At 37.4% G+C, this 27,517-nt stretch overlaps 3 protein-coding genes and 2 pseudogenes across 3 annotated transcripts; 2 read left to right on the forward strand and 3 right to left on the reverse strand.

Moving 5' to 3' along the window:
• The first annotated feature begins 1,270 nt into the window (after positions 1-1,270).
• Positions 1,271-4,227, forward strand: LOC137737302 (peroxisomal adenine nucleotide carrier 1-like). The gene is made up of 5 exons (XM_068476744.1): positions 1,271-1,518; positions 2,666-2,897; positions 3,082-3,228; positions 3,334-3,494; positions 3,636-4,227. The coding sequence occupies exons 1-5, from the start codon at positions 1,376-1,378 to the stop codon at positions 3,910-3,912; spliced, it is 960 nt and encodes a 319-aa protein (XP_068332845.1). The 5' UTR covers positions 1,271-1,375; the 3' UTR covers positions 3,913-4,227.
• Positions 4,228-4,647: 420 nt separating this feature from the next.
• LOC137737303 (uncharacterized GPI-anchored protein At3g06035-like) lies at positions 4,648-6,658 on the reverse strand. The gene is made up of 2 exons (XM_068476745.1): positions 6,401-6,658; positions 4,648-5,490 (listed from the first exon to the last, which is right to left on the reverse strand). The coding sequence occupies exons 1-2, from the start codon at positions 6,483-6,485 to the stop codon at positions 4,961-4,963; spliced, it is 615 nt and encodes a 204-aa protein (XP_068332846.1). The 5' UTR covers positions 6,486-6,658; the 3' UTR covers positions 4,648-4,960.
• Positions 6,659-9,044: 2,386 nt separating this feature from the next.
• LOC137737197 (glucose-1-phosphate adenylyltransferase large subunit 3, chloroplastic/amyloplastic-like) lies at positions 9,045-14,919 on the forward strand. The gene is made up of 15 exons (XM_068476603.1): positions 9,045-9,339; positions 10,376-10,489; positions 10,926-11,099; positions 11,266-11,358; positions 12,750-12,833; positions 12,926-12,981; positions 13,076-13,169; positions 13,260-13,372; positions 13,475-13,547; positions 13,664-13,744; positions 13,851-13,937; positions 14,035-14,139; positions 14,220-14,326; positions 14,418-14,478; positions 14,589-14,919. Exons 1-15 carry the CDS (start codon positions 9,112-9,114, stop codon positions 14,688-14,690), a joined length of 1,572 nt encoding a protein of 523 aa, XP_068332704.1. The 5' UTR covers positions 9,045-9,111; the 3' UTR covers positions 14,691-14,919.
• On the reverse strand, positions 11,379-12,732 carry LOC137737264 (uncharacterized; annotated as a pseudogene).
• Positions 14,920-15,245: 326 nt separating the features above from the next.
• On the reverse strand, positions 15,246-26,386 carry LOC137736639 (DEAD-box ATP-dependent RNA helicase 58, chloroplastic-like; annotated as a pseudogene).
• Between the last annotated feature and the right edge of the window lie 1,131 nt (positions 26,387-27,517).

Here is a 27,517-nt window from a genome sequence, read left to right on the forward strand (position 1 = left end):
TAAACATTTGCCCCCAATATTTATCAAAGATGTTAGATATAGCCTCAACAACTTTTAAGGTCAGTGTGAAATATTTAAAAAATTAGTTATCGAAAAACAAAAATTCATTACCTATCAATTGTTAAAGTCAAGTTGCAATAATAGATATGTAAATGAGTCTGTAATCATTGATAAACGACGTAAATAGATGATTGTGTGTTGTTTGACTTGTGTGGTACCTTTTTTTGGTTACTGGAGTTTTTCTTATGTGATTTTATCCAGATAAAATTTTAACGAGACTAGTCATTTACACGTGATTTTTTTTAAAGATGTATTTTTTGGTCAAACTGTACGTTATACAAAAGTGATGCTCAAGTATTTTGACTACAGAGCCGAGTTTTAAGACTTACTCATTTGCAAATAGCTCATAAAAGAATGAGTATGAAACTTGGTAGCTTTAGGTTTTAAGTAATAGCTTCACTTGCCCAAATTTGGGTTGATTTTGGTAAATATAACAAAGCTAAATCCAACGAACTAATGTAATGCATCAACAATCCTATGATTTGAAGCAAGTGTGACACTAAAAATTGTTCTACATCTCCCAAAAGTGGTTTTAGGAAGTTAATGAACAAAAAAAGTTCTTAGTAGTAGAAGAGATTGGTTTTCTGCTTTTCATCAACAAGTTTAGAATTACATCTAAAACGAGTAAAATCGCTTTCTGGTAGTAAAAAACGCTTTTATATGAATTTGACAAATACGTTTTCAAGAACCGCCTAACAAATACTTTTTCAAGTAATTTTTCATTTAGTACTTGAATATTGTAAATTTCAACTCTACTATAGTTGAAAGTTGAAAACACTCTTAACAAAAGCGTTACAAAAGAAAGGGTTGGAAACCATGCAAGACAATGAGAGAGAATACTGTTCATGTTTCTGTTTCCCAAGAAGATACACAAACCATGACCCAAACCCATCCCGATTGGCGGATTTAGATCCTCGTCGGATCCTCTCCCTGGGGATTATAGAGATCAACGCACACGGATCGTTGATAAAAAATCGTACGGTCTCAGTTAAATGTTTTTTATATTTTTTAAAAATAAAGCAATATCGTTTTGCATGAAAATTATAAAAAAAGAAAAATTATGACCGCACGATTTTTAATCAACGGTCCGTGTGCGTCGATTCTTAGTATCCCTAGGCTGGGGATCCAATTCCCCTATTGGCTACTACTCTCTCTGCGTCACTTTCAGTTGCTCACTAACGCCCGCAGCCGTACAATACCTCCATATTTACGGACCTACCCTTCCCAGCTCCCTATGAATTGCATTCCTTTACCATTCCCTTAAAGTCCCAATTCTTTTCCCAACCCAGGATTCCGATTCCCCAAGGAGAAGAGGATGGGAATTGATCTGGAATCAGTTGCAGAGGCAACGTCCGGCGCCATTGGAGCTCTGGTCAGCACCACCATCCTGTACCCTCTTGACACCTGCAAGACCAAGTACCAAGCTGAAGTCCGAGCCCACCATCAGCAGAAATACAGGTTGCTATTTCAGCAACTTTTCTTTTCTGTGTTTTTTTATTTATTGAGTTGGGTCTAATTGTTTGTATGATTTGAGCTTTATTGTTACCTATGTTGCACATTTTTATTGGGAATGTAATTGCAGTTTATGCTGTATGCTAGCATGCTCAAAGCTTTTGGCTTTTGGTGTTCGGCTTTTGATTTTTGGCTTTTGGCTTTTGGCTTACTTGTTTACTAGAATTGTACCATTGGGTCCTATGATATGTAATTGTTTGTATGATTTGCGCTTTATTGTTACCCATATTGAATTTTGTTGGAAATGTAGTTGCAGTTTATCTCATAGGCTGGCATGTTCAAAATTTGAACTTTTGGCTTAGTCATTTGCTAGAATAGGATTACAGATTAAGTTTAAGTTCTACATTTGTGCCAAAGAAATTGTTACTCATGCTGACTTAAGATGAAAGTCGAACTAGAGTTGTATTTGATTACTCTGTGTGTGTCTGATATCCGAAAAGATTGTTCATAGACGAGCCTGCAGTTGTGTATTATGCTTAAACAATGTTTTTTTATATGATATGCCTCCAAAATGTGATCTTTTTAGAACTCGTTTGGATGTGCTTTTAAAAGGATTGAAAGTGCTTTTGGTGAAAATATTTTTGGAAACAATCCTTAGTAAAAATGTTAGTAAATCCTGGAAAAACACTTAAAATGCTTCTTGGAAGAAGCACTTAAACTGCTTTTGGAAACTAAAAACATTCTCTAAAAGTGCTTTCAATCATTTTAAAAGCACATCCAAATGAGCCCTTAGTCTTTTCCATAAAAGCAATGAGGTAAATTCCATGAACTAACCGTAGAGTAACAAACGCTAGCGACCAGTGATTTAGCTTGTTGTTTTGAACCAGCTCTATCATTCTTTTCTGTCTCTTCTGTTAGTTAACGGAATTCGGTATGTATCTTTGTCTTCCTTTTCACTTTGAACTTGTTTCACCTGAGAAGTACAGGAAAGAAGGAAATTTCATTCACCCCAGGAAGTATTATTCGTAGGTTGAACGTTATCTGATCTCTTGTTTTACAGCTAACTTACGACTGCCTTTTCTAATGATTCATAAAGCAACTATCATCTGAAACTTCTTTAGTTCCAAAAGTTAAATTTCTCTGGCATTTGCAGGAACATTTCTGATGTGTTATGGGAAGCAATTTCTACCCATCAGGTGCTTTCTTTGTACCAGGGCCTTGGGACAAAGAACTTTCAGTCCTTTATTTCACAGTTCATCTACTTCTATGGATACAGTTTTTTTAAGAGGTTATACTTGGAGAAAAGTGGAAATAAAAACATGGGAACAAGAGCAAACTTGATGGTTGCAGCCGCTGCCGGGGCTTGTACAGTCATAGTGACACAGGTGAGTTAAAAAAACAATATTTTCCTTTACCAAAGAAATGCCGGTTAGTCCTAATCCATTAAGAGTCAAAGACCAGTTCCAAATCGTATTCTGTCACAAAGCAAAGGCCTCGTATTCGTATCTTTTTAGTTACTAATTTTAGTCCTTGCTATAAGATGTTCAAGTTTCTGGTGTTTACTTGCAGCCCTTGGATACAGCATCCTCAAAGATGCAGACAAGTGAGTTTGGGAAATCCAAAGGACTCTGGAAGACGCTTTCAGAGGGGACTTGGATTGAGGCATTTGACGGTCTCGGCATATCTCTTCTTTTGACATCTAACCCATCTATCCAGGTACTCAAGTGTGCGCTCAGGTTACGATATACCATATACAGGCTATTATAATTGTAGATGCTAAAACGACAACTTAATTTGAATCTTGAGCTGCTTTTTGTACAGTACACAGTATTTGATCAGCTCAAACAAAGGCTTTTGAGAGGACAGCTGAGCAAAAGAACAGGTACAAAGTCATCTCCAGAAGCTCTTTCTGCCCTTTCTGCTTTCATATTGGGTGCTGTCTCAAAGTGTATTGCATCGTGCTTGACATACCCAGCCATCAGGTGGATATTCAATTCTATCGATCCCCTATGCAGCACGCATATACTTTATTTTTAGTTTTTCACAGAAAAAGGCAACACAGGTTTTTAGAATTGATGCATATCGTACGTCCCTTCATATACGGCCTTTATGTAATGCGACAGGTGCAAGGTCATGATTCAAGCTGCAGAAGAAGATGAAGAAGGCAGCAACGGAGCTCAAAGCAAATCTCAAAAGTCCCAAAGGACAGTTTCAGGTGCATTTTATGCCATTTGGAAACGAGAGGGGCTGTTGGGTTTCTTCAAGGGATTACAGGCTCAGATACTGAAAACTGTGCTAAGCTCGGCATTGCTTTTGATGATAAAGGAAAAGATCACAAAGACAACATGGGTCATATTGCTTGCTGTGAGGAGGTATTTGTTTGTCAACAAGAGCAGATAAAAGAGCGCTTGAATTAGCGATGACAATGAGAATTGAATACATGAAGCGAGTCCTCGTATCAAAAGTGTATCATTGGATTTGTTCACATTTGGAGTTTTTCACATCGGATGCAACAATATTGGTCGAAGCTGGAAAAGTCTAGTTTCATATCAGCAAGGAAAATATGGATTAGAGAGGAGATTTTTTACTTTGATGTATTTAGGCTTTTTTAGTTGTCCTGTTCAATCGCATGTATCCATGAACTCGTCACCCTTGAACTTCAGTCCGCTAGGGCCGGATACGTCGTGGAATGCATTTTCGGCTTGATTATGCACCGCCATGTTTTGCCTTGTGCCTCGTACACAGCCAATATCATCACCATAGCTTGGCGTTCCGCTTCGGAGGATTAGCCATCATATCCTTCTTGTGCCATTGTAGTTTGGTAATTGGGAAGAGTAATTTGAGGGTTTGAAGGATGTATTCATAAAAGAGGGTGAAAGCGAAAGAGATAAGAGACCTCACTTTTACAGTGAAGGGATCAAAAGATAACAATTTGACAAATGAGATTGAGATACGAAACTCTAATCCAAGGTTGTAAAGGGTTGAAATCTTATCTCGATCAGAAATAATTGATCATAACATAATCTGTCGATTGGTCCTGTTTTGGTTCACACCAAATTATGGTCAGCCTTAACCGACTAAATTCTTGTTGGTTGAATGATTGAATCATACCGCATTGTTGTGACTCGATATATATAATATAACGGAGTGCAAATTTTATTTAAGTACTGATGACAACGAAGAAAATGAGCACGGTTCATGCATTCTACCACAAAACTACAGAAAATTGAAAGCTCAATAACAACGGTGATACTATCAGTTACAGGACACATCAAGTTATGCAAGAATGAAATAATCTTTCCACCAACAAAGCAGCTGTCATTGGAAATTTATGCATCTCTTGTGTCGAAAAAGCAGAAAACTTACCTTATAGCAACCTTTGCTTGAGATTTCTCCGTAAATGCAGCAATAGCCAAGAAAATATGAACTGTATGGAGATCCTCTTGGTTTACAAATGAAAGATAAAACCCATTAGCAGAAATAGCAAGTAGGGAACCAGACTGATCTTGGAAACTGAACTGGCGGAATCTTGTGCATCTGGTGAACTTTGTGCAGTCACAAAGCTTCCTTCTGGTGTGCTCGTGGTCAGGACAGCAACAATCCAGTTCTCTTCAGAGCCAATTCCAATTCCGGTAAACTTAGTGTCGTTAAGATTATCAGAGTACTGAGACTGTGTGAAGTTGGTAAGGACCAGACTGGGAACGAGGCTGGGAACACAAGCAGGCATTATGACCCCATCTCTTGTGTTAGAGACATTCAAATGGCATTTGGCTAAAAGTTTTGGATAGTCAGGAAAATTAGGTTCCGTGCCTGGTACTGTGTTGGACCCTGTTGTGTTTGTACAGGGTTGACTTTTGAATTGCTCAGCTATCTCTTTGGCAAGGCACTCTGCGTTGGCATTCTTTGTAAGGGCCGTTAAGTTCAAGGTGGAAGCCCTATAGCTGTTGATGCCTTGAAGAAGACTATCTTCCTCATCTACTGCAGAAAAGAGAAAAGGAAGTTTCATTAGCAAGATCTACAAGTCCACAGGGAGATATTACTTCCAGTCTTCCACTAGACAATCATGCGGCAGCATATCAAGTTAACTTTCGGCTTTCAAACCAGAGTTTAGCTTCGAGTCTTGGCCTGAATATTCTTTAGTTACGCAAGCAATGTAGTGTTTTGTGGTTGGTCTATTCCGCTTTATCTTTTCGACAAGCAGTCTTGTGTAGAATTAGCCCCAAGAATATGTTCCTATCTTTCCAGAGTTCATGGAACTAAAACTAGAAACAATATAGCACAACAATTTTTACCGACAATGCAACTCTCTGACCAACATTGACAACCTTGGATCCTACACAACTTAGGAACTACAAGTCCCGCGAACTACGCCTATTTTGCATCGTTCCAATTCTATCGAATTCCCAAACTACGCCTATTTTTTGAACGCGAACTGTGCCTATATTGTATCATTCCAATTTTATCAGATGTTTCCGAAAGGGAATGAAACTCAAGAAAAGAATGATACAAGTCCTTAGGATCTCTTCCTAGGTCTTTACAGATCATTGATTCCTCCAGTGAGATGCAGAGAGTTAAATTGTAGTTTTCCCACAACACTCCAACAACAATTGCAAAACACTAAATCCACAAGATCCAGTAAGCTAATACACATTCTATGTTGTTTTTTTCTTGATCCAAATTAATTAAACCCAGATTAATATCCTCTAATCAGATCTCATCTGAAGTGGGGGTTTGAACACAATATTGATAAATTAGAAACAAAACCAAAATGGAAATAAAATCATGAATGCATAAAAACAGAAACAGACTTCATAAACTCCACCATTGTCACAAAGCCTCAAGATTTGGAAGTCAACTAAAGCTGTTGAGCAAGGGGACAAAACTTTACCTCCATCGCATTTGACCTGGTGGCTCAATAAAACAATGCAGGAAAGAAATAGTGGGAGGAGGAGGAGACGCAGCGGTGACGCCATTGTCGGCGGAACTTCTGGTGGATTTCTTGCGAGATCAGATTAATGACGGTGGTGGTGCAGAGAATTTTTAGTTTGTGGGAGTGTGCTTTTCTCTCTGTTGCTTTAAGTAGAAGCAAACTCTGCTGCCGAAGAGATGTCCTAACTGAACGTGACGACGACTTTTTGGTGAGCCTTCGCGGTCTGAACCTACTGTGTTTATGGAGTCAAAAGTATACCATTTGAACTTGGGGTAATTTTTAAGAAAACTAATGAAAATTAATTGGAAACTTCAAGTTTTAACGATAAGGAAAAAATAAATGGTAAAATAAATTGTACCAGAATTGACTTTTTAATGTACAAATATGGTTTTTCGTTGAAGTGAACAGTACTGAGGGTTTTTTGTTAAAATTTTCTAATTTTTAATGTTTTGGTGAACCTTCGCGGTTTGAACCCACTGTGCTTAAGGTCACATGTGATATTGGAAGAAACTATTAGTTTCATACTGGTTAAGGGTTGTGACATTCAGACGAGGATTTCTTTCATCTGTGCGATCAGCTTTTATTAAGTATTGTTTGTATTCAATTTTAAATAAAAAATTTAAAATAATTTTTAATCACAATATGACTGATAAGATGATCTCTAAAATCCTTACAAAAAGGATTTTAGAGATGCTATTTTTAAATCGACCCATGTGGTGAAAAAAGTGTTGACCCTGTGGTGAAGTTCGTTATTAATCGTAGTCCAAATTGAAATTTCTGTCAAAATCTCATCCGCATGTAGGGGTAAAAAGGTCATTCCATTTGTTTTGGTAATGCAACTTTTTTATAATCAACAAAAATAGAAGGAAAAAAAAAGGGACCCCAATCCCTACCCTTGTGCCACAGCAACCACCCACCACCTTCCCCCATCTTTCTCACATAACCCTAGCCATCCCGTCCACCACTGTTCTTCTTAAAATGAAATTGTATTCAACGTTTGCATAATAACTTATATTCTAACCTAAAAGCGACGAGATACTTTGTGATTTTTTAAATCTTGATTTGGACTTTTGGCTCTCTTGAAATGAGAAAGTCTGATAGTATGAATCTTGTAATTTTATTGTTTATTTACTCTTTTATTGTAGTTCTAAAAGTTTGAAAAAAAAAATTATGTCCATATGGCACTTTATGATTGGTTGATAACATCAATAAAACGAAAATAACAATTTTGCCCCTACAACTGACTATTGAATGAAGCAAAAATCCAACTTGGACTATGATTGATAACGAATTTCACCACAAGATTACAATGAATAGCTTTTTCACCACATAGATTTATTTAAAAGTAGGGTATCATCGCAAGGATCATGAAAAAAAATTTGGCCAATAAAATTCTATTTTGTGACTAGCATATCTAGTGGAAGAGAGAAATTACATGTAGAGTCACTTTCTATTTTGTTGAGAGACAATATTTATAATATATTAGACAGAGAGAATGGAAAATGATCCGATCCTTTTCCTAGGGATCTCGTGATCGTGACCATTTATCGTATTTTGTGCGGTTAGAAATCATTTTCAAATTTAAAATTAACTATCAATAATATCTAACAAAAATTGATCGCATGATGTAAGATGAACGGTCACAATCACGGTATCCCTAGGATCCCTAGGAAAAGGAAAACAAGTATACACGTGGAGGTAGTATAATCACAAAATTGCCCCCCACTGTTTTGAACAACGACTTTGATGGTTAAGCTCAGTTGCCGTTTGTTCAGTTTTTTGGTTAGATCTCTTTCGTCTGCCTATTCATTCTCTGTGTTTTTGTTTGGATCTCTATCGTTTTGGTTGCTTTATATGCAATTTGGATCAATTCATTCGGTCATCCCAATTTAGTTTCGAGCTTGAGATAATTTTCGTTTCAATTTCATCTTCCTCATAAGATTTTTGGTTCCAGAAAAGTCTACTTGTGAATGAGAATTGAATTTGATGTCAGAAAGGAGGGAATTTCTTAGGCTTTGACACATATCTTTCATCCTCTCGATCATTAAATTCCTTCCAAACCATAACGTTCTAATACTTTTTTCCATTTTTCTTTTCCCACTAGTACTATTTTGGTAGTTAAGTTCAAGCGATCTTGATTAAACAATCATGAACTGTTACGATTGAAAATAAAAAAATTTAGTAATTTTTGAAATCAAATTTAATGGTAAAACATCCAAATAATTGAAGCCAAGCCCAAATAACTTTTATAAATAACTCTTTTCGTTTCAAATTGACTTTAATTAGAAAATTATCATTAATACTTCAATAAGGTGAGAGAGATCAAATTTAAAACATCTTTTTCAATGACAGCGATTTGAACACACTTAATTTTTGTTTTGTTTTTCTATCAATATAGTGCATGCATGCACAAAAATCTCGTGTCGAGGGCTGCCCCTCATAAGCATATTCTTCTCGGATTGATAAATTCAAAGAAGTCACGAGGGACTAATCTGCAATTACGAGTTTTTCTTCGTGACTAGAAGACAAACACAATATGTAACTGGTGGATGCTATTGAGTCCGGATAACGTGGCCTAATCCTCCAACAGCTAACAAGCATACCATGTAGAAATATTCAAGCTCTATTGCTTCCTTCTCCTTCCTGGAATTTACATCCAAGGGCAAAAAATGGCTGTGTCAGCGGATCATTGCCGGATTTCGCTCTCCGCCGCCAGCCAATGGCACAGTGCGGCGGGAGCGCCGGGTAGGAACAAGAGGCTTGTGAAGTTTTGTAGTGGAGAGATGATGGGGAAGAAACTGAACCTGCCTCAGCTTCAACTTGGAGGTGGTAAGACTAGTAGGGTTGGGAAGCATGTTTGCATGTCGATTGCTGCTGATATAGTTGGCGAGGCCAAAGTGAGCTCTTAAACTCGCCACGTAAATAAGCATTACTTACTGATTAATTTGCTACTTCCCAATCATAAATTTGATTTTATGCATGATTTGCTGTATCTTGATGAGATTTTCTCTCCACAAAATCGTCACTTGAATTCTGAAGTTTACTTGGGCTTTAGATTGCTTGGCATTATTCAATGTTCACGTTTTTTCTTGGTTAGTGATTTTAACACTTGTTTTCTTTAGCCTCCTACTGCCTTCTGCAAGCATATAAAAACTTACAAAAAATCCGTTACGAGTACATATGGCTAAAAGATGAGTGCCAAAACTACTGTATTTTTTATTTTAGTAATAACGAAAGAAATAATGCAAGTCAAACCACATTTTTTTATATGACAAATAATACATACATGTCATGTCAATAAATCATTTATTTCAATAAATGTTAATTTAGTAATCACATTTCATGTAACATCCCACATCGTTCAGGGAAGTGGATCCTGTAAGCCTTATATGTATATTCTCATCTCTACCTAGCACGAGGCCTTTTGGGAGCTTACTAGCTTCGGGTTCCATCAGAACTCTGAAGTTAAGCGAGTTGTGTGAGTTCTCAGAAACAAAACCGTACGGGCGTGGTAGGGGCCCAAAGCGGACAATATCGTGCTACGGTGGAGTCGAGCCCAGATTGTGGTGGGGGCCCGGGCCGGGATGTGACATTTCACATAATATGGTATTGAAATTTTGTACAAATGAGTAATAATATTTTGTTTGGTACAACCAAAAATTTATACAATGGCTTGAGATTTTTTTTTATGGAGTGGGGAAATAAATTGGTATCAAACTCATTATCCTTAATATTCAAAGATAACTCAATCACTAGTTAAGAATAATATCACTAGACTTTAATATTACGTGACGATAAAGTTAGCATTATTAATCGAAAATTTACACCTTGTCAAATTAGGCTTGATAAGAAGCCTATGATATGTTAATACTTGCCCAATTAACATTGCATATGATGTGGAGTTAATATACGGGCTTTGGGTGGATATAACAGTTGGGGGACATCGATATTGACAAGAGGAATCCACGGACGGTCGTTGCAATCATACTGGGAGGCGGAGCTGGTACTCGGCTTTTCCCACTCACCAAGAGGCGTGCAAAACCTGCTGTAAGTCTCTTCCTGGTTACAAAACTTCAAGCTTTACTCCATCCGACTATGAAACATGCGTCCATTCTTTAAATAATACACAATTAATGTGTCATTTATAATGGTCGATATTATTGTAGTAACAAAATATACATATCCATATATTATCAATACATTGAGATAATATCGATACAATATTAATCCAAATAGCAGATGTAATGCACTCAACTCTAATTTGTGCGCATTGCGTTTTAAACAATATCTAGTAAATGTGACTTTGTAAGTCCAACCAATGAACATATGTTTAACGCGTTACTGCTAGCATAACAGTGTATGACAAATTTTATTTCTGAAAAAAAAAAAAAAAAAAAAAAAAAACGAAATGGTTACTAAACCCGCGCTAAGGTGTTGAGGATGCTGCCTTTACTTGTTCTACATTTGTTCTTCTTCATTTTAGGTTCCAATAGGAGGAGCATACAGGCTGATTGATGTGCCAATGAGTAACTGCATCAACAGTGGAATCAACAAAGTTTATATCCTCACTCAGTTCAACTCAACATCACTCAACAGACACATTTCCAGAGCTTACAACTTTGGCGGCAGCACCTCCTTTGGCGACGGATATGTAGAGGTACATTTCGATTAACATAATTAATCCCGACTTAATCAGCACCAAGTATATCAAGTACAAAATGTTACGCAAACTCTGTAAAGATTAGCCTGCCTGCATTTAGAATTTATATTTATGACAATGTATGTTCTGCAAGATCACCTATCGTTCTTTCGCTCTATGCCAGGTTCTAGCAGCTACTCAAACTCCCGGCGAGGCAGGGCAGAGGTGGTTCCAGGGTACTGCAGATGCCGTCAGACAGTTCCATTGGCTTTTCGAGGTACTCACAAACAACAATTTAGTAAACAGAAAAAAAAAATTCAAAATGGTTCTTTGTTTCTTGAGCTTCAAGAAAAAGCTAATACACATCAAAAACAGAAAATTCCATGTAAAACTAAGCTGTGGAGAAGTAGTAAACTTGAACAGCATAGTAAGGCTTTCCCATTTGGTCACAATTTGTGAAGGGAAATTTCTATGATTTACCGCGGTAGGGAAGCCTACAGTCTCCAAACATAGTCCTGTGTGTAGGTTATAAACGCATCCACATTTTCCCTTCACACCCTTCAAGTTGTTACCGGTGTAGAACTGCATGCTTGGAGCATCTGTCCCCAGCTCCAACACCCTTCCGGATTCCTTTTTGTCATCCTTCAAACCATCCAGCACATAGTTGATATCATAACCGTTAGGGAGATTCTTGATACTGCTTCTGATGCTGTGAGGTGAGGTGAAATCAAGGGTGTTTCGTTCACCGACACAATTTTACCAGTAGGTATAAACTGGCTATCCACCGGTGTAAAATGGGATCTGAAAATCTGTACATAATGGTGAAAATGTTGCTGCTGTGACCACCTAGGTTCCAGAAAGCATGTTGGGCTAGATTCACTGAAGTAGGCTTGTTTAGAGCTGTGGCTTTCATTGTTACAATCATTTGGTTGTTTCGAATGAGTTTGTTCATCACACTAACAAGAAGATCACCTAGAAATCCGCCTTCGCCATCAGGGCAGTGATATGAGAATTGGATGCTAGGGTTAGCGCTCTCTGGTTCATATCTTTTTGCCTTCCAAATCACAAGAATGAATCCTCTTGGCCCACCATGAATCCTGTTGTTACCGTCGTTAGGAACTAGATTGTAATGAGTTCCATTCAGAGGGGAAATGCAGCGCCGCGTATCCTGCTAGCAACCCGTCCAACAATGTCACCAAAGGGAGAGGAACTGTTCATGTAATCCTTAACCGAATCGAACCCTAAGACAGTGTCAGCCAGCTTTCCGTTTTTGTCGGGGACCGTGAGGGATACAATAGCTGTACCCTACTTAGTACGTTTCCCAGAGAATTTCCTTTCATTAACTTGTCTTTGCCAGGGAACCGTTGACAAACCCGAAAGCTTGTAGGATTAGGAAACAATGCTAGATGGCCATTTTTCTTTAGAAAACGGAATCAGTTAAGATCAAGATCTTCAATCGTTCCTGAGGGAACATATGGAGAACTATGGGTTATATTAAAGAGCAAGAGCCATTAAGGACTAAGCATTAAATTAAGAATTAAAGAGTGGAAGTTACTGTCTTTCTCCCTTTCCTGTCGATGTTATGTTTCATATCTTGTATAAAATTCGAGTCAGATGACCTAAATTTGGGAGGCGTTATAAACTTCACCATGGGTTTCCATGCTGCAGGATGCAAGAAGCAAGGACATTGAGGATGTGCTGATTCTATCCGGAGATCATTTGTATCGAATGGACTACTTGGATTACGTTCAAGTAAGGCGGAACAATTAGTTTTGCTTCAACTGAAAACATTCGAAAGCTCAATTCTCAAATACATCAAACTTTACCTCTCAATTAAACTGCAGAATCACAGGCAGAGCGGCGCAGATATTACCATTTCTTGTTTACCGATGGATGACAGGTAAAGCTTGCACAACACATTTCTTTTCAACTCCAGTTTCTGTTATAGCAATTGACCATCAACCTTTTGAGACTTTCCTCTCTTTTGCTGATAGCCGAGCCTCAGATTTCGGTCTGATGAAGATAGACAAGAAGGGAAGGGTCCTATCATTCAGCGAAAAGCCTAAGGGAAACGACCTGAAGGCAATGGTAATACTCATGCGTAAGCTACAATAATCTGAATTGACATTGGAATATGAATAACTGTATGCTGGATTTGGTACAAACATCAATCTGCAGGCAATAGATACGACCGTTTTGGGACTTTCGGTGGAGGAAGCTCTGAAGAAACCATACGTTGCTTCCATGGGAGTGTATGTCTTCAAGAAGGAGATACTTCTGAATCTCTTAAGGTGCCAGTCGCATTGTGAATTAAAATTTATAAATCACAAACGCACAAACACGTACACTGTGTAAAAGAAATTTGAGAAAACTACACTAACTATTTGAGTCAGATGGCGTTTTCCAACTGCAAATGACTTTGGATCAGAGATAATCCCTGCCTCAGCTAAAGAATTCTTCGTAAAGGTCGATATCAAATCTCTGTCTGGGAGTATTATATGTTAACTTGAACTCAATTACCTTTGCTTATCACTTTGTATTTTGGCTCTGCCTGGAGGGTTCATTGTAAAAACGCTGTGCAGGCTTATCTCTTCAATGATTACTGGGAAGACATTGGAACCATCCGATCCTTCTTCGAGGCCAACCTTGCCCTCACTGAGCATGTAAGCAAAGCTGATCCTCCGAATGGTGGTTGTTTCTATGGTAGCAGAAGCAGCTTCTGCTGTAACAGATAGAATCTGACGCACCCTTCTTTTCCATACCTTTCAGCCAAATAAGTTTAGCTTCTACAATGCAGCAAAGCCAATGTATACTTCAAGAAGAAACTTGCCTCCATCGAAGATTGACAACAGCAAGGTTGTCAGCTCTGTCTTTGATATGCACTTGAAGCTCCCAGCAAAATTAGTGAAACGCCAACATATATAAAACATTAATCTGCCTCCTTTTTGTGCAGATTGTTGACTCCATCATATCGCACGGAAGTTTCTTAACTGACAGCTTCATAGAGCACAGCGTAGTCGGTATCAGATCGCGAATAAACTCGAACGTTCACTTAAAGGTTAGTCCCATAAAATTCCACGGAATGTTAATCTCAATCTGTTAAAATTCCACGCGAAAGAATTGTCAAAATGCACGCAGGATACAGTAATGCTCGGTGCTGATTACTACGAAACCGATTCTGAGAGAGTGACACTGTTAGCTGAAGGAAGAGTTCCCGTCGGAATTGGAGAGAATACGAAAATCAAGTACAACCTGCTTAAACCTCCCTATCTTTTATGAATTTTACAGTTTTCAACAAAATTATTTGCTTATCATGGCTCTTGATGTCATGTGCAGAGACTGCATCATCGACAAGAACGCAAGGATCGGGAAGAACGTTGTTATTGCAAACTCGGAGGTACGACGTGCCCTCCGTCTCTGTGAATAGTAACCTTTAACAATTAACGGCTGTAAATCATCCACGCGCGTTAGTCTAATTGTTCTCAACTTTTATGCATGGATTTGCAGGGCGTGCAGGAAGCTGACAGATCATCGGAAGGGTTCTACATCCGCTCTGGTATAACCATCGTATTGAAAAATTCGACCATCGTCGACGGACTTGTGATCTAAAACACCCCTCCATCCTTCTAGTTTTTGGGTATACCAGGATGGAAGTAAAAGAGAAAATGCAATAGGAATCACCATATATACTCATGTCAGTAGAGCAAGACACTCTTATGATCCGGATGTGTACAAACCTTTGTTATTTTGCAAACATCAAGTAGCTATAAGCAACCATGCCATATCATTTCCCCTAAAATAACCAAATCAAGTAACGACTACCTTGCAGGCAAATTCTGTGAATCCATTTCTGAGAACGATTTATGATTCACTCGAATTGTATACATGTACAGCAAACGACATGCAATTAGCGATATCTTTGTTTTAGAGGACAATCTTGTCCGTCAAAAAGTTAAGACAATGTGTATTGAAAATCGAGGGTGCAAAGATTTATATACTCATGAAACCTGAAGGTTTAGAGAAAGGAGTGATCGAGCATCTGCATATGCGCTTATGCTATGAAGCATTTGTGATTGCTTTGTGGTTAATCTACCGGAATTGTTCTATGAGGAAGGGGATACATAATCCACTCCCTAGAGCTACAGATTGAGACTTCCACTGACTCTATACAATTAGCTCTTCACAGTTCAACATCAACTCGTTTTCATATTTTTGCAAAGCAAACCGCTCCTCGGACATTATAATGTTGGTAACAGAGCATTTCTTGTCTGAAAACGGTTTCCTACCTGTTCTTCCAGCTCGATGAAGATGATCAACGACAGTTCTTGGCAGATCGAAGTTGTATATATGAGTAGTGTCTGGCAGGTCAACCCTTCTGGCTGCTATATCCGTTGATACAAGGAGATAACTTCCACCTTGTCTGACTTCCTAAAAGTAAGTAAATAGAATATAGATACATCAGAAGATATCAACGCGAAAATGGCATACCAAAGACCAAGCATATTTTGCCGTAGAATTGGAAAATTTGGATGTTTTCAAGAGGTACTTCGGAATATTGAAAACAGAAAATTCATTCCTGTTGAGCATTTCCGTTAGAACTAACTAGCCGATGAGCACACACTATGTGTGAACAATTTCATTTTGTTTTTTTTTTTATTAAGGAGTGTGATTAGTTTTTAAAATTTTAAAAAGAGTGGAAAAATGATGGTGGGACAATTTCTATTAATAAGTGCATATTTTATCTTAATATTACATAATTACTGTTTTCTCGTCCTTGTGTAAATATTGTGTATCAAAAGTAGGAAAAATAAGGATATGATTGTCATTTTTTCAAAAGATACAAAATTACTATTTTGCCTTCATTATGTAAGTTATGTAAGTATTGTGTATCAAAAGTAAGGGCAAAATAGGAAAAAATTGGGCAAAAAGCTGACAATGAGGGTTCTCTTCATAATAGTATAGATATTACTTTCGAGGAAGTGAACATGATTTACTAAGTTAAACCAGAAGGGAAAAGCATATAACTTACAGATAGAGAAGCAGCTCGTTAATTGAAATTCATGTCTTCTTCCAAAAGGAGGATGTCTGAATATCCCTCATACGAAGCCTTCAAGAAATCAATTAATAGTGTTGTTGATGGAGCATTTCCAGCCTTCTATGACTAACCAAATAGATAAGAAATATATAGTAGGTCATCTCCAACCGAAAGAAATATGTTTAGCCCCAGTCCAGATTATAGCCCTACAAGAATTTTTTTTTTTTTTTAATGAATAGTGTCAGGCCCCTCAATAATGTATTATTTTAAGTTTGTTCTTTCATTTATTGCTTAATTGAATTAAATTACCATATTAAAATGAGGTTTCTGGATATATTTTGAGTGCCACTTGTCCATAAATGAATAAGCCTCTAAATTTCTTATCTTTATATAATCTCAATAATTTTTCGGATATGATTTCGAATAACACGTGTCGCTAAAGTGAGTAACTCTTCATATTTCTTATCTTTATGTAATCTTAATAATTTTTCAGATAGGATTTCGACTGCCACGTGTCGAGATGTAATTGGTTATGCAAAATTTAGGTATGATTCTTATCTACGTGACACTTCTTATCTTCAGCTTCTAATGTTAATAAATTGGCTAGATATTGGGGTAGAATTCGTACCTTCATCTTTACCCTCTCCAATATCTCTTGTTTGACTAAAATTTGTTATTTCAATTCAAGTTTGCAACAAATTCCAATTAGGGGTCCTCATCCAATTCCAAATTGAAAGATAAATGGACGAAGCGAAGGTGAGAAGATGAGGAGTCCAATGAAGAAGACAAAGCATGGCACAATTCAACATTTATGGCAGCTCTGGATGGGGCCATGGCGTGTGAGGAAACTCAAGAACAATCTCAATTGGGTGGCTCTGTTGTTGGTTGCTCTTAAAAGCCACGAAAAAGAGAGATACGTATAAGACTCTGATGAATAACTATTTCAACTCCAACATGGTGTACCCAGAAGAGGATTTCAGACGTCGCTTCTGAATGAGGTGTCATGTCTTCGAGTGTTTGCTTCATGATGTCCAACATGTCAATCCATACTTTCAGCAGAAGATTGATAGAGCAAGCTACTCTGGTTTCTCACCTCACAAAAAGGTTACTGTTGCACTTCGAATATTGACCTATGCCTCTTCAGCTGATGCGATGGATGATACATATGGTATGTTTGAGTCTACATGCCTTGAAAATCTTGCTCAATTTTGTCACATAATTTGTCCAAATTTAAAAAGATAAGTACCTTTGTGAACTAAATCAAGCAGATCTTGCTTCGCTCCTTTCCAAAGCTGAAAAATGTGACTTTCCGGACATGATAGGGTCATTAGATTGCATGCAGTAGTAGTGGAAGAACTGTCATATCGGATGGCAATGAGGATTTAGCAGAAGATCGAGAAAGCTAACTATTGTGTTAGAGGCAGTTACCTCGTTTGACACATGAATCTAGCATGATTTCTTTGGAGTCCCAGGATCCCAAACATTACAGTACTCAGGCGTTAACCCATCTTTAATAACCTAACGGAGGGTAAATCATCTCAACGGGCGTTAGTACAATATGGAGTATTACCTAGCAAATGACATCTACCCAAAGTGGGCGACACTTGTCCAAGCAATTGAAAACCTTGTGGATGACGCCTAAAGGTGGTTTACCTTACACCAAGAGGCATACTAGAAAGATGTTGGGAGAGTTTTCGGTATTCTACAAGCATGGTGAAAAATCATTAAGAAACTGGCATGAGGGTGGAGTCAAGATAAATTGAACTCCATCATGATGGCGTGCATCATTTTATACAACATGGTTGTGAAGGATGAGCGAGATGACTATATTAATGGAGAGTCTGATAACGACCAAGATGATCCAAATAGGTCAAGGAGGGCTCATGCGATAATATATGATGGGCCTAATTTGCCTCTGGATGCAAGAACTAGTAACATATCTTTAAATGAATACATGAGGCATTATAGGATGATACGTTTGCGTACCACAAACAAGTACCTCCAACAGGATCTTGTTGCACATCTTTGGGTTAAAAAAAAAAAACAATGGAGTAGGCGTAATAAACCAAATGTTGTTTAAGTTTTAATAACTCCCCCAAGTATTACTAAGGTGGAGATTGTGTTGTCACTTGTTAAATGTTGTTTAAGTTTCAATAACTCCCCCAAGTACTACTTAAATATTAAAGACTACAACTGAAACTTAATGTTGTTTAAATTTAATGCAAGCATTTTCTTGCGTTAAATAAAAGGCAAGACATCACATTTCATCCACTAGCTTCTTTAGATAAATGTTTCCAAAGTAAAAAAAGCGAGCCTACTCTTGCTTTTCTTTTGTAGCACGCCGCATGGTCTGCATCTCCAAACAACATGCTTGTTGTTGTGAAAGGAAAACATTTTGTGAAAGTTTTCCTCTACTTGTTAAAATGGTGATAGAAATTACTAATACAGAAAAATATTGTATTTTGTTTCATTTTGTTTAAATTTCATTACTTGTTTAAGTTTAAATTTAAAGACTATAACAACTTAAATATTAAAGAGAACAATTTAACTATTAAAACTACAACTTAAATTTAAAGACTACAACTTGAATATTAAAGACTACAACAACTAATTATAATAATGATCTTCATCCGCCATTGTAGGAGTATAGTCGGATGTTGTAAACAACTCCCGTCGGGCCATAATTCTCCTCTTTTTCCTATCAAAATATGCCTTACTCATTGGAGTATAATTCATACTATCCATTTCCATGTTCCTATCGTCTATTTCTTCTTATATTTGTTTTGCCCGTTCTTCGTGTATGCCCTTCATTTCTTCCGGTAATGGCATTTTGCTCCGTTATTAATCATAATGAGGAGGCCACTTCCTCTCGAAAAGTTAACTCCTCATTTTCCTTGAACTTTTTTTTCAATTTTTTAGCCTTGTTTCGTCCCATAGCCTTAGGTATGGAAGATTGACTTGGATACGGATTTTCTAGCTTTGGTTTTTTTCAATGATAGGAGAAACTTCTTCATCCCCAACTGTATTTGAGGACACATTTCCGAACACCGGCGTAGGTCCAAATCTTTCTTGAGGTGGATCTTGAAATAATACCCACCCTTCACAAATTTCCTAACAACCTTGATGAGTAAAGGGTTTTTTCATGTCATCCATTTACAATTGCTCCGCTTGGCGTCCCTAGAAAATGTAATTACAAAAATTATGGACTGTTAATTTTTCATTCATTCCATCCAAATTTCTATTAAATGGTGCACAACATGTAAGGGTAGTTCAGACACTTCATTCTTTAAAATAATTGAAAACCTTAAATTTCGAAAATGTAAACATATGCAAATATGTGTGATTCTATAGTTTTTGTGTCTGAAGGGCTAGTGAAGTGATGCTTTGGTCCTCAAAGGAAAATCATGTGGTGTGCACGTGATAAGAGTTAACATTAATTTAGATGAAATCTATGAAAAACTAACAGTAAGGGGGAAATCGGCCAAAAAAATTAGTTTAAGTCCTTAATTTTCAAATTAAAAAGTTCAAGAGGGAAATCGAAAGTTAAGTGATATTTCAAGGGCAAATCAGCAGTTACTCTTAAAGGAAAGATTATTATAAGAGGTGAAAGAATATGATGTGAAGAATTGAAATAAAATGATGTGAGAAATTGTGTAGAAATGGCTTAGGTATTTATAGAAAAAAAATATATATATATATATATATATTTTTTAAATATATATATATATTTTTAATTTTGTCTAAAAAAATGTCTAAAAAAAATTTCAAATTCTAATGGCTACATGACGTCAGCTAGCTATTGTCACCTGGCGTTAGGATGACGTTATGTTACCATTGGACACATTTGGCCCTTCAGAAATCGGGCTGGCTTTCTTTGGCCAGCCCACTAACCATTTTTGGCCCAGTGGGTTCCAAAATTTTTTGGCCCAGCCTTCTATGGAGATGGGTTTTGTATCAAAACGGATTATATTTTGGCCTATGACCCTTTGGCCAACTCAATTGGAGATGGCCTAACATGATGGCATCTTAACACCAGCTAGAAACGACTAGCTGACGTTATGTAGCTGTTGGAATTTGAATTTTTTAGACGAAATTTATAAAATTAAAATTAAAATTCTAATTCTTTTTCCTATAAATACCTAAGCCATTTCTACACCATTTCTCTCATCCTTTTCACCGCTCCATACTATCTTACCTCATTTTATTTCAATTCTTCACATTCTATTCTCTTACCTCTCCAATAATCTTTCCTTTAATTTTTTCAAGAATTTTCAAATGACCACATCTTCACCCAAAAGAAAGGCTTGGATCCGAAAAAAAAGAAGATGGAAGCTCTTTGCAAGGCTTATAGATGGATTTCGGAAGATAGTGTCAATGGTATTTCTCAAACAAGTGAAGGTATTTGGACTCGTACGTCCAAAAAGTACTATGAGTTCTACGAAGGCACCACTCCACTGAACCCCAGAAACTATGATAGTTGTTCTTCAAGATGGAAAAAACATCTTCGTTCAAGGTTGAATAAAAGGCATCAAGACGTGATAACGGCCGAAATGAGACATTAAAGCAGAGCCAATCTATACGAAGAAGTAAGTGTTGTCACAAGTTCTTTTAAATATTTAATTTCATAAATTAATTTTTATAATTATATTTTCTAAGAATGCCAAGCTGAGTAATTGTATATGAATGACATGAAAGAACCCTTTACGCATCAAGGTTGTCGGAAAATTTGTAAAAAGTGGGTGTTATTTCAAAATCCACCTCAAGAAAGATTTGGTCATGCGCCAGTGTTCGGAAATGTTTCATCAAATACAGTTGGGGACGAATAAGTATCTCCTATCATTGAAGAAACAAGGCTAGAAAATCTGTCTCCAGGTCAATCTTCCATACCTAAGGCTATGAGATGAAACAAGACTAGAAAATTGAAGGAAAATGGCAAGGAAAAAGAAGAGTTAGCCTTTCGAGAGGAAATGGTCTCCTCAATGCGATTAATGGCGGAGCAAAACGCCTTTGACAAATACAAGAAGAGATGGATGATAAGAACATGGAAATGGACTGTATGAATTATACTCCAATGAGTAAGGCATATTTTGATAGGAAAAAAAAAATTATGGCCCGGCAGGAGTTGTTTACAACATCCGACTATACTCCTACAATGGCGGATGAAGATCATTATTATAACCATTTGTTGTAGTATTTAAATTTAAGTTGTTGTAGTCTTTACATTGAAAATTAAACAACATGAAACAAAGTACTAGATTTTTTTGTGTTAGTAATTTCTATCAGCATTTTAACAAGTAATGAAAAACTTTCACAAAATGTTTTCCTTTCACATCAACAAGCATGTTGTTTGAAGATGTAGACCATGTAGAGTGCTATAAAAGAAAAGCATGTGGAGAGATCACATTTCAGTGGGCTACATTGAAAGATGTAGACCATGTGGAGTGCTATAAAAGAAAAGCAAGAGTACGCTCGCTTTTTTACTTTGGGAGCATTTACCTAGAAAAGCTAGTGGATGAAAGGTGATGTTTTGACTTTTATTTAATGCAAGGAAATGCTTGCATTAAACTTAAACAATATTTAAGTTTCAATTGTAGTCTTTAATAGTTAAGTACTACTTGGGGAGTTATTGAAACTTAAACAACATTTGGTTTATTACGCCTACTCCATTGTTCTTTTTGCCCAAAGATGTGCAACAAGATCCTGTTGTAAGTACTTGTTTGTGATACGCGAACGTATGATCCTATGATGCCTCATGTATTCATTTAAAAATATGTTAGCAGTTCTTGCATACAAAGGCAAATTAGGCCCATCATATATTCTTGCATGAGCCATCCTTGTCCTATTTGGATCATCTTGGTCGTTATCAGATTCTTCATCAATATAGTCATCTCACTCATCCTCCACAATCATGTTGTGTAATATAATATGCAACATCATGATGAAGTTCAATTTATCTTGACTCCACCCTTTTGTCGATTCCTTAATGATTTTCAACTGTGCTTGTAGAATATCGAAAGATCTCTCAACATCTTTCCGGTATGCCCCTTGTTGTAAGGTAAACCATTTTTCGGTATCATCCACAGGGTTTGCAATTGCTTGGACAAGTGTCACCCACTTTGGGTAGATGTCATTTGCTAGGTAATATCACATATTGTATTGATGCCCTTTGATGTGATTTACCCTTCGTCAGGTTATTAAAGAGGGGTGAACACCTGAGTACTGTAATGTCATTTTGGGATCTTAGGACTCCAAAGAAAGCATGTTAGATCCATGTGTCAAACGAGGCAACCGCCTCTAACACAATAGTTGGCTTTCTCAATCTTCCGTTAAATCCTCCTTGCCATCTGGTGGGACAGTTCTTCCAATGCCAATACATGCAATTTAATGACCATATCATGCACAGAAAGCCATGTTCTTCAACTTTGACCGAGCAAGATCTGCTTGATTAATTTCACAAAGACACTTCTCTTTGTAAATCTGAATAATTGCATGACAAAATTGAGCAAGATTATCAAGACATGTAGACTCAGACGTACCATATGTATCATCCCTCGCATCAGCTGGGGAGGCATAGGCCAGCATTCGGAGTGCAACAGTAACCTTTTGGTGAGGTGAGAAACCAGAACGGTATGCTCTATCAATCTTCTGCTGAAAGTATAGATGACATGTTGGACATCATGAAACAAACACTCGAAGACATGACATCTCATCCGAAAGCGACGTTTGATATCCTCTTATGGGTACACCGTGTTTGAGTTGAAATAGTTGTTCATCAGAGTCTCATGCGTGATCTCTCTTTTTCATGTTTTGTAAGAGCAACCAACAACAGAGCACCCCATTGAGATTGTTCCTGAATTTCCTCACACGCCATGGCCCCAGTTATTGATGCCATAAATGTTGTATTGCGCCATGCTTCGTCTTCTTCATCGGGCTCTTCATCTTTTCGTCTCCGCTCCGCCCATTTATCTTCCAATTCGAAATTGGATGAGGACCCAGTTGGAATGCGAAGAGGACCCGAAGTTGGAATTCATTGCAAACTTGAATTGAAATAACAAATTTTAGACAATGACAAGAGATATTGGAGAGGACAAAGATGAATGTGTATGAATTCTACCCTAATATCTAGTCAATTTATTAACATTGGAAATTAAAGATAAGCAGTGTCACGTAGATAAGAATCCTATCTAAAATTTGCATAACCAATGACTTCTCGACACGTGACATTGGAAATCCTATCCAAAAAATTATTAAGATTACATAAAGATAATAAATATGAAGAGTTACTCACTTTAGCGACACGTGTTGCTCAAAATCCTATCTGAAAAGTTATTAAGATTATATAAAGACAAGAAATTCGCATGCTTATTCATTTAGTGACAAGTGACATTCAAAATATGTCCGGAAACCTTATTTTAATATGTTAGTTTAATTTAATTAACCAAAAATTAAAACAACAAACTTAAAATAATAAATTATTGCGAGGGCTAAAAAATAACCCCATTCGATTGGAGATGGTATATAAATATGGCATGGCACTTCATTAAAAAATAATTTCTTGTAGAGCTATAATCTAGATAGAGGCTAAACATAACCCTTTCGGTTGGAGATGGCCTTACCGTTAGACACATTTGGGCTTTCAAAAATTGGGCTGGCTTGCTGACTTTCTTATTCCAGCTCGTTAGCCATTTGGTTGATTTATGGCCTGGTGGATCCCAAATTTTTTGGCCCAGCCCTTCATTGGAGATGAGTATGACCCTTTGGCCGGCTCGTTTAGAGATGATTTTAATAGAATGGATAGCCCACCTACATCATTCAAAATATAAACTTATAATTAAATCAACAATTACAGATTATAAGCTTTAAAATTTTAGATATCTAGCACTCGTGTGGCATCTTTATTAGAGGTTTACCTTCTGGGTAAACCATTAGTAAAATTATGAGTAATACTTAAGTTCAAATCAGAGTTATGCCCAGCTGCAGGACAATACCACATGATTACTTCAGCATGAAAACAAAATCACAAAGAGGGATATGTAATAAAAGCATGTTCGCCAACAAAAATAATTGCATACTGCGGTACCTTAGACTGTAGGAGTAGCCGAAAATGAAGGAAATATGAGAGAAAATTGGTTACAGTGGTTTGGACTGTTGAGAGTTGTTCCACATTGGTGAGGGACAATGTTTGCTATGTGCTTATATGGTATTGAGTTACTCTCCATATTGTCAATTGGTTTTATGGTGAAACCTCAATTTCATCATGGACATATGAAAAGAAGGCCTACTGACACTCCGGTTAGAAGATGAGACTACGGGACAAAGATTCACGGCCAAAGGGGTAGAGGAAGACCTAGGAAAACTTTGGAATAGACTCTAAGAAAAGACTTAAGAGTACTTAGATCTAACGGAGGATATGACACAGAACCGAGCGCAATAGCGTTCTAGGATTCATATAGCCAACCCCACTTAGTGGAAAAAAAGGCTTTGCTGTTGTTGTTGTTGTTGTTGTTGGTGCATCAGACTATAATAAGGACAACAAGGTTTCGTTCCTTCTGTTTTTACGGCATATCTGCTGAGTATTAACAGAATTAACATATTCGAAATCAGATCATTATGAACAAAGACATCTCTTATGTAATGTGACTGAAGACAATTGTTGAAAAGAGTACCGAAAAAACAGATGTATAACATGAATACATGATTCAATGACAGGTAAACCAGAGAGAAGGATGGAGTCGGTTGCATAATTAAGAATTTTCGTACAACAAATGTATGCTGTAAAAACATGATGGCATAGGCTGAACTGGATTGACATGGACATGAATTGCATCATTCTGTAAAACACAAACATACTATTATGACACATGAAACTAGGGAGCATTGTATGAAACCCGTATAAAGGTGACATGGAACTAGAACTACATCAACAAACCTTGGTTCATTTCTGCTATATACAGTCATGTAAAAATCTTCTGTGTTGAGGGATGGAAGCCCTAGCAAAAACAGTCTGTCGAGTATTGATTGAAGAGTAGGATGTCAAAAGTTTTCGAAGAGAAGCAACTTTGTTGGAACTGAACATGAAATCAACCTAACCAAACAGTGAATATACGACGTTAGTTCATTATTCTCAAGCAAACTTGATTAACCTTTTGGACAATATATCACTCTACTCATAAAAGTCTCATCTGCCACACAAAACTAGCTAATGACCAATTAAACACCAAATTGCATTCCAAATTACCTCATCAATTACCAGCACTAGCATTGATTCAAGCTTAATCATTTGCTTCTCAAGCGTTTGGACAAACTCCCAATAGTTGCCACCACAATAGTAGGGGGCTCCGCCTGAAACAGCATTGATGCACCGATTAAACCACATCATTCAAATACAATATCTCTGTGTAACATCATACAACTACAGAAATCTAAATCATAGAACACATGTAAAACAAAATGAACAATATAAACTAAATTGCAACACTTTTAACCATCTCTTGTGCCTGGTCAACATTCCTCCATCTAAAAGCGCCATAACAGTACACAATTTCTGCTCAAATTCACCTTCCTTAGGCTTCGCAGCCAATCCGAGCAACCTTCGTAACCTTGCACATAAAATAAGCATAAATTCATCATCTTGAACTCACTTACGCAAAATAAGCATAATTTACACCATACAAAGTGCAAATGCAATGTAGCCATTTTTAATTAGTGCAAGAGAATCGAACTTGCATCCCAAGTTCCCCAGTGGGGACTAGAACGAGAGCTTGAACAACCGATCTCCGAGTGTTCACAGCGGAAAATATCAAAAACAAGTACGTCTGCGTCTTCCCAGAACCTGTCTAATTACCATAAATCACACAACAAGATTCAAACTTTGGCTACAAAACACACCTACAGCACCAAAGGGTTTACGAATTTTGACCTGCACGTGGAGTATGTAATCGCAGCCGGAAAATATAGTCGGCAGAGCCTGCCGCTATACGGGCGTCGGCGCGACGAACCCCAGTTCTTCCATTACGAAGAGCACGTGGTCGGGCACGTGGGATTGGCAGATTTAGCGTACAGTGAGGGGTTCATGTTCGGATTTGGCGTCGGTGGCGACAAGGGGAGTGTTGAGAATGGCTTGTAATGGACGACAACTGGATACGATGCCTTTGAAGGAGAAGAGCCTAGGGTTAAGGCTTAGTGAGTGAAAGTGAAAATCGGCATTGCGGGGATTCCGAGTTGGGAGTGGGAGTGGAAGATGAAGGAGCTGAGAAACATTGAGTCGCATGAGAGGAGTCACTGACTCGGTCCCCCGGGCCCCACGCCGGGGGGGAGGGGGGTGTTGCTATGATTGTAGAGGGAAGATAACGTATATTAAGCGGGAATAGTATCCGTGTCCGTTTTCTTTTAATTTTGTAATAAATAATAGAAAATTGGAGTGAGAAGCGAAATTGTCAGGGAGAGACACGTCAGCTTGAAGGAGTATGGTTGGAGCGAAAGAGATCATCTCCGGATCTCTTCCACCAAGACTACCGAATCAAGTGATCCCAATCCTTAAAATTTGATTCAACATCTAAAATTATTATAACTATTAAATGAAGCTCTTATTTTTAACCGTTGGATCAAATTTCAAAAGTTCGGATCACTTGATCCGATGGACTTGCTAGAAGAGATCCGGGGGGTTGGAGTTGTTGGAAGGTCAATCCAACGACGAGTCATCCCTCATTAAGCTTTAATCAAATCTAACATCATTGGCCTATTCCCTTACACTTTACTATATGTTGTAATCGTTTTCACGCACCTTTTAGAAGGTGGAGATACACAAACTTGCTTACTTGTAAAACAACAAACAACTTAAGGACCAGTAAGGTGACGGTTAAAGGTTCTCCGACAATTAAGTAGTAAGTAATATTTGAGATTCAGGGACTAGACAAAATAATAAGTGTCAGATAATTAAGTTACTAGAGATGAACTCTAAAAGAGTGTATTTATACCAGTCAAGAAATAGTCTTTTTAGGATAATCCGTATTAAACTATGAGAATCCCCGAGATGTCTAGAGTAGATAGTGCATCCTCTTAGGACTATGATTACTTGCGGCGCACGCCAATCTTTAGATTGTAGGAATTTCAAGAATATAGGGAAATTAAATGATTCCATACCGGATCAGGTTTCCGTACCTTATCAAACAAACATGGTCAATCTCAACGAAATTGATGGACTTCGTCCACTACTTTGCAACAAAATGATGGCCGCATCGTTGATCCATATGTGCAACATTGTGATAGAAGTTGTTGAGTCAATGATCGAACTTCTAAAATAGTTGTATTCCGATTAGCCTGACTCCAGCCCTAGAATATCATGATCTCACACAATATTTCTTCCAAAGTCCTTTTTATTTGGGAAAATCTCATTTTTTAT

Source organism: Pyrus communis, chromosome 6, assembly GCF_963583255.1.
Source record: "Pyrus communis chromosome 6, drPyrComm1.1, whole genome shotgun sequence".
Lineage (NCBI taxonomy): Eukaryota > Viridiplantae > Streptophyta > Magnoliopsida > Rosales > Rosaceae > Pyrus > Pyrus communis.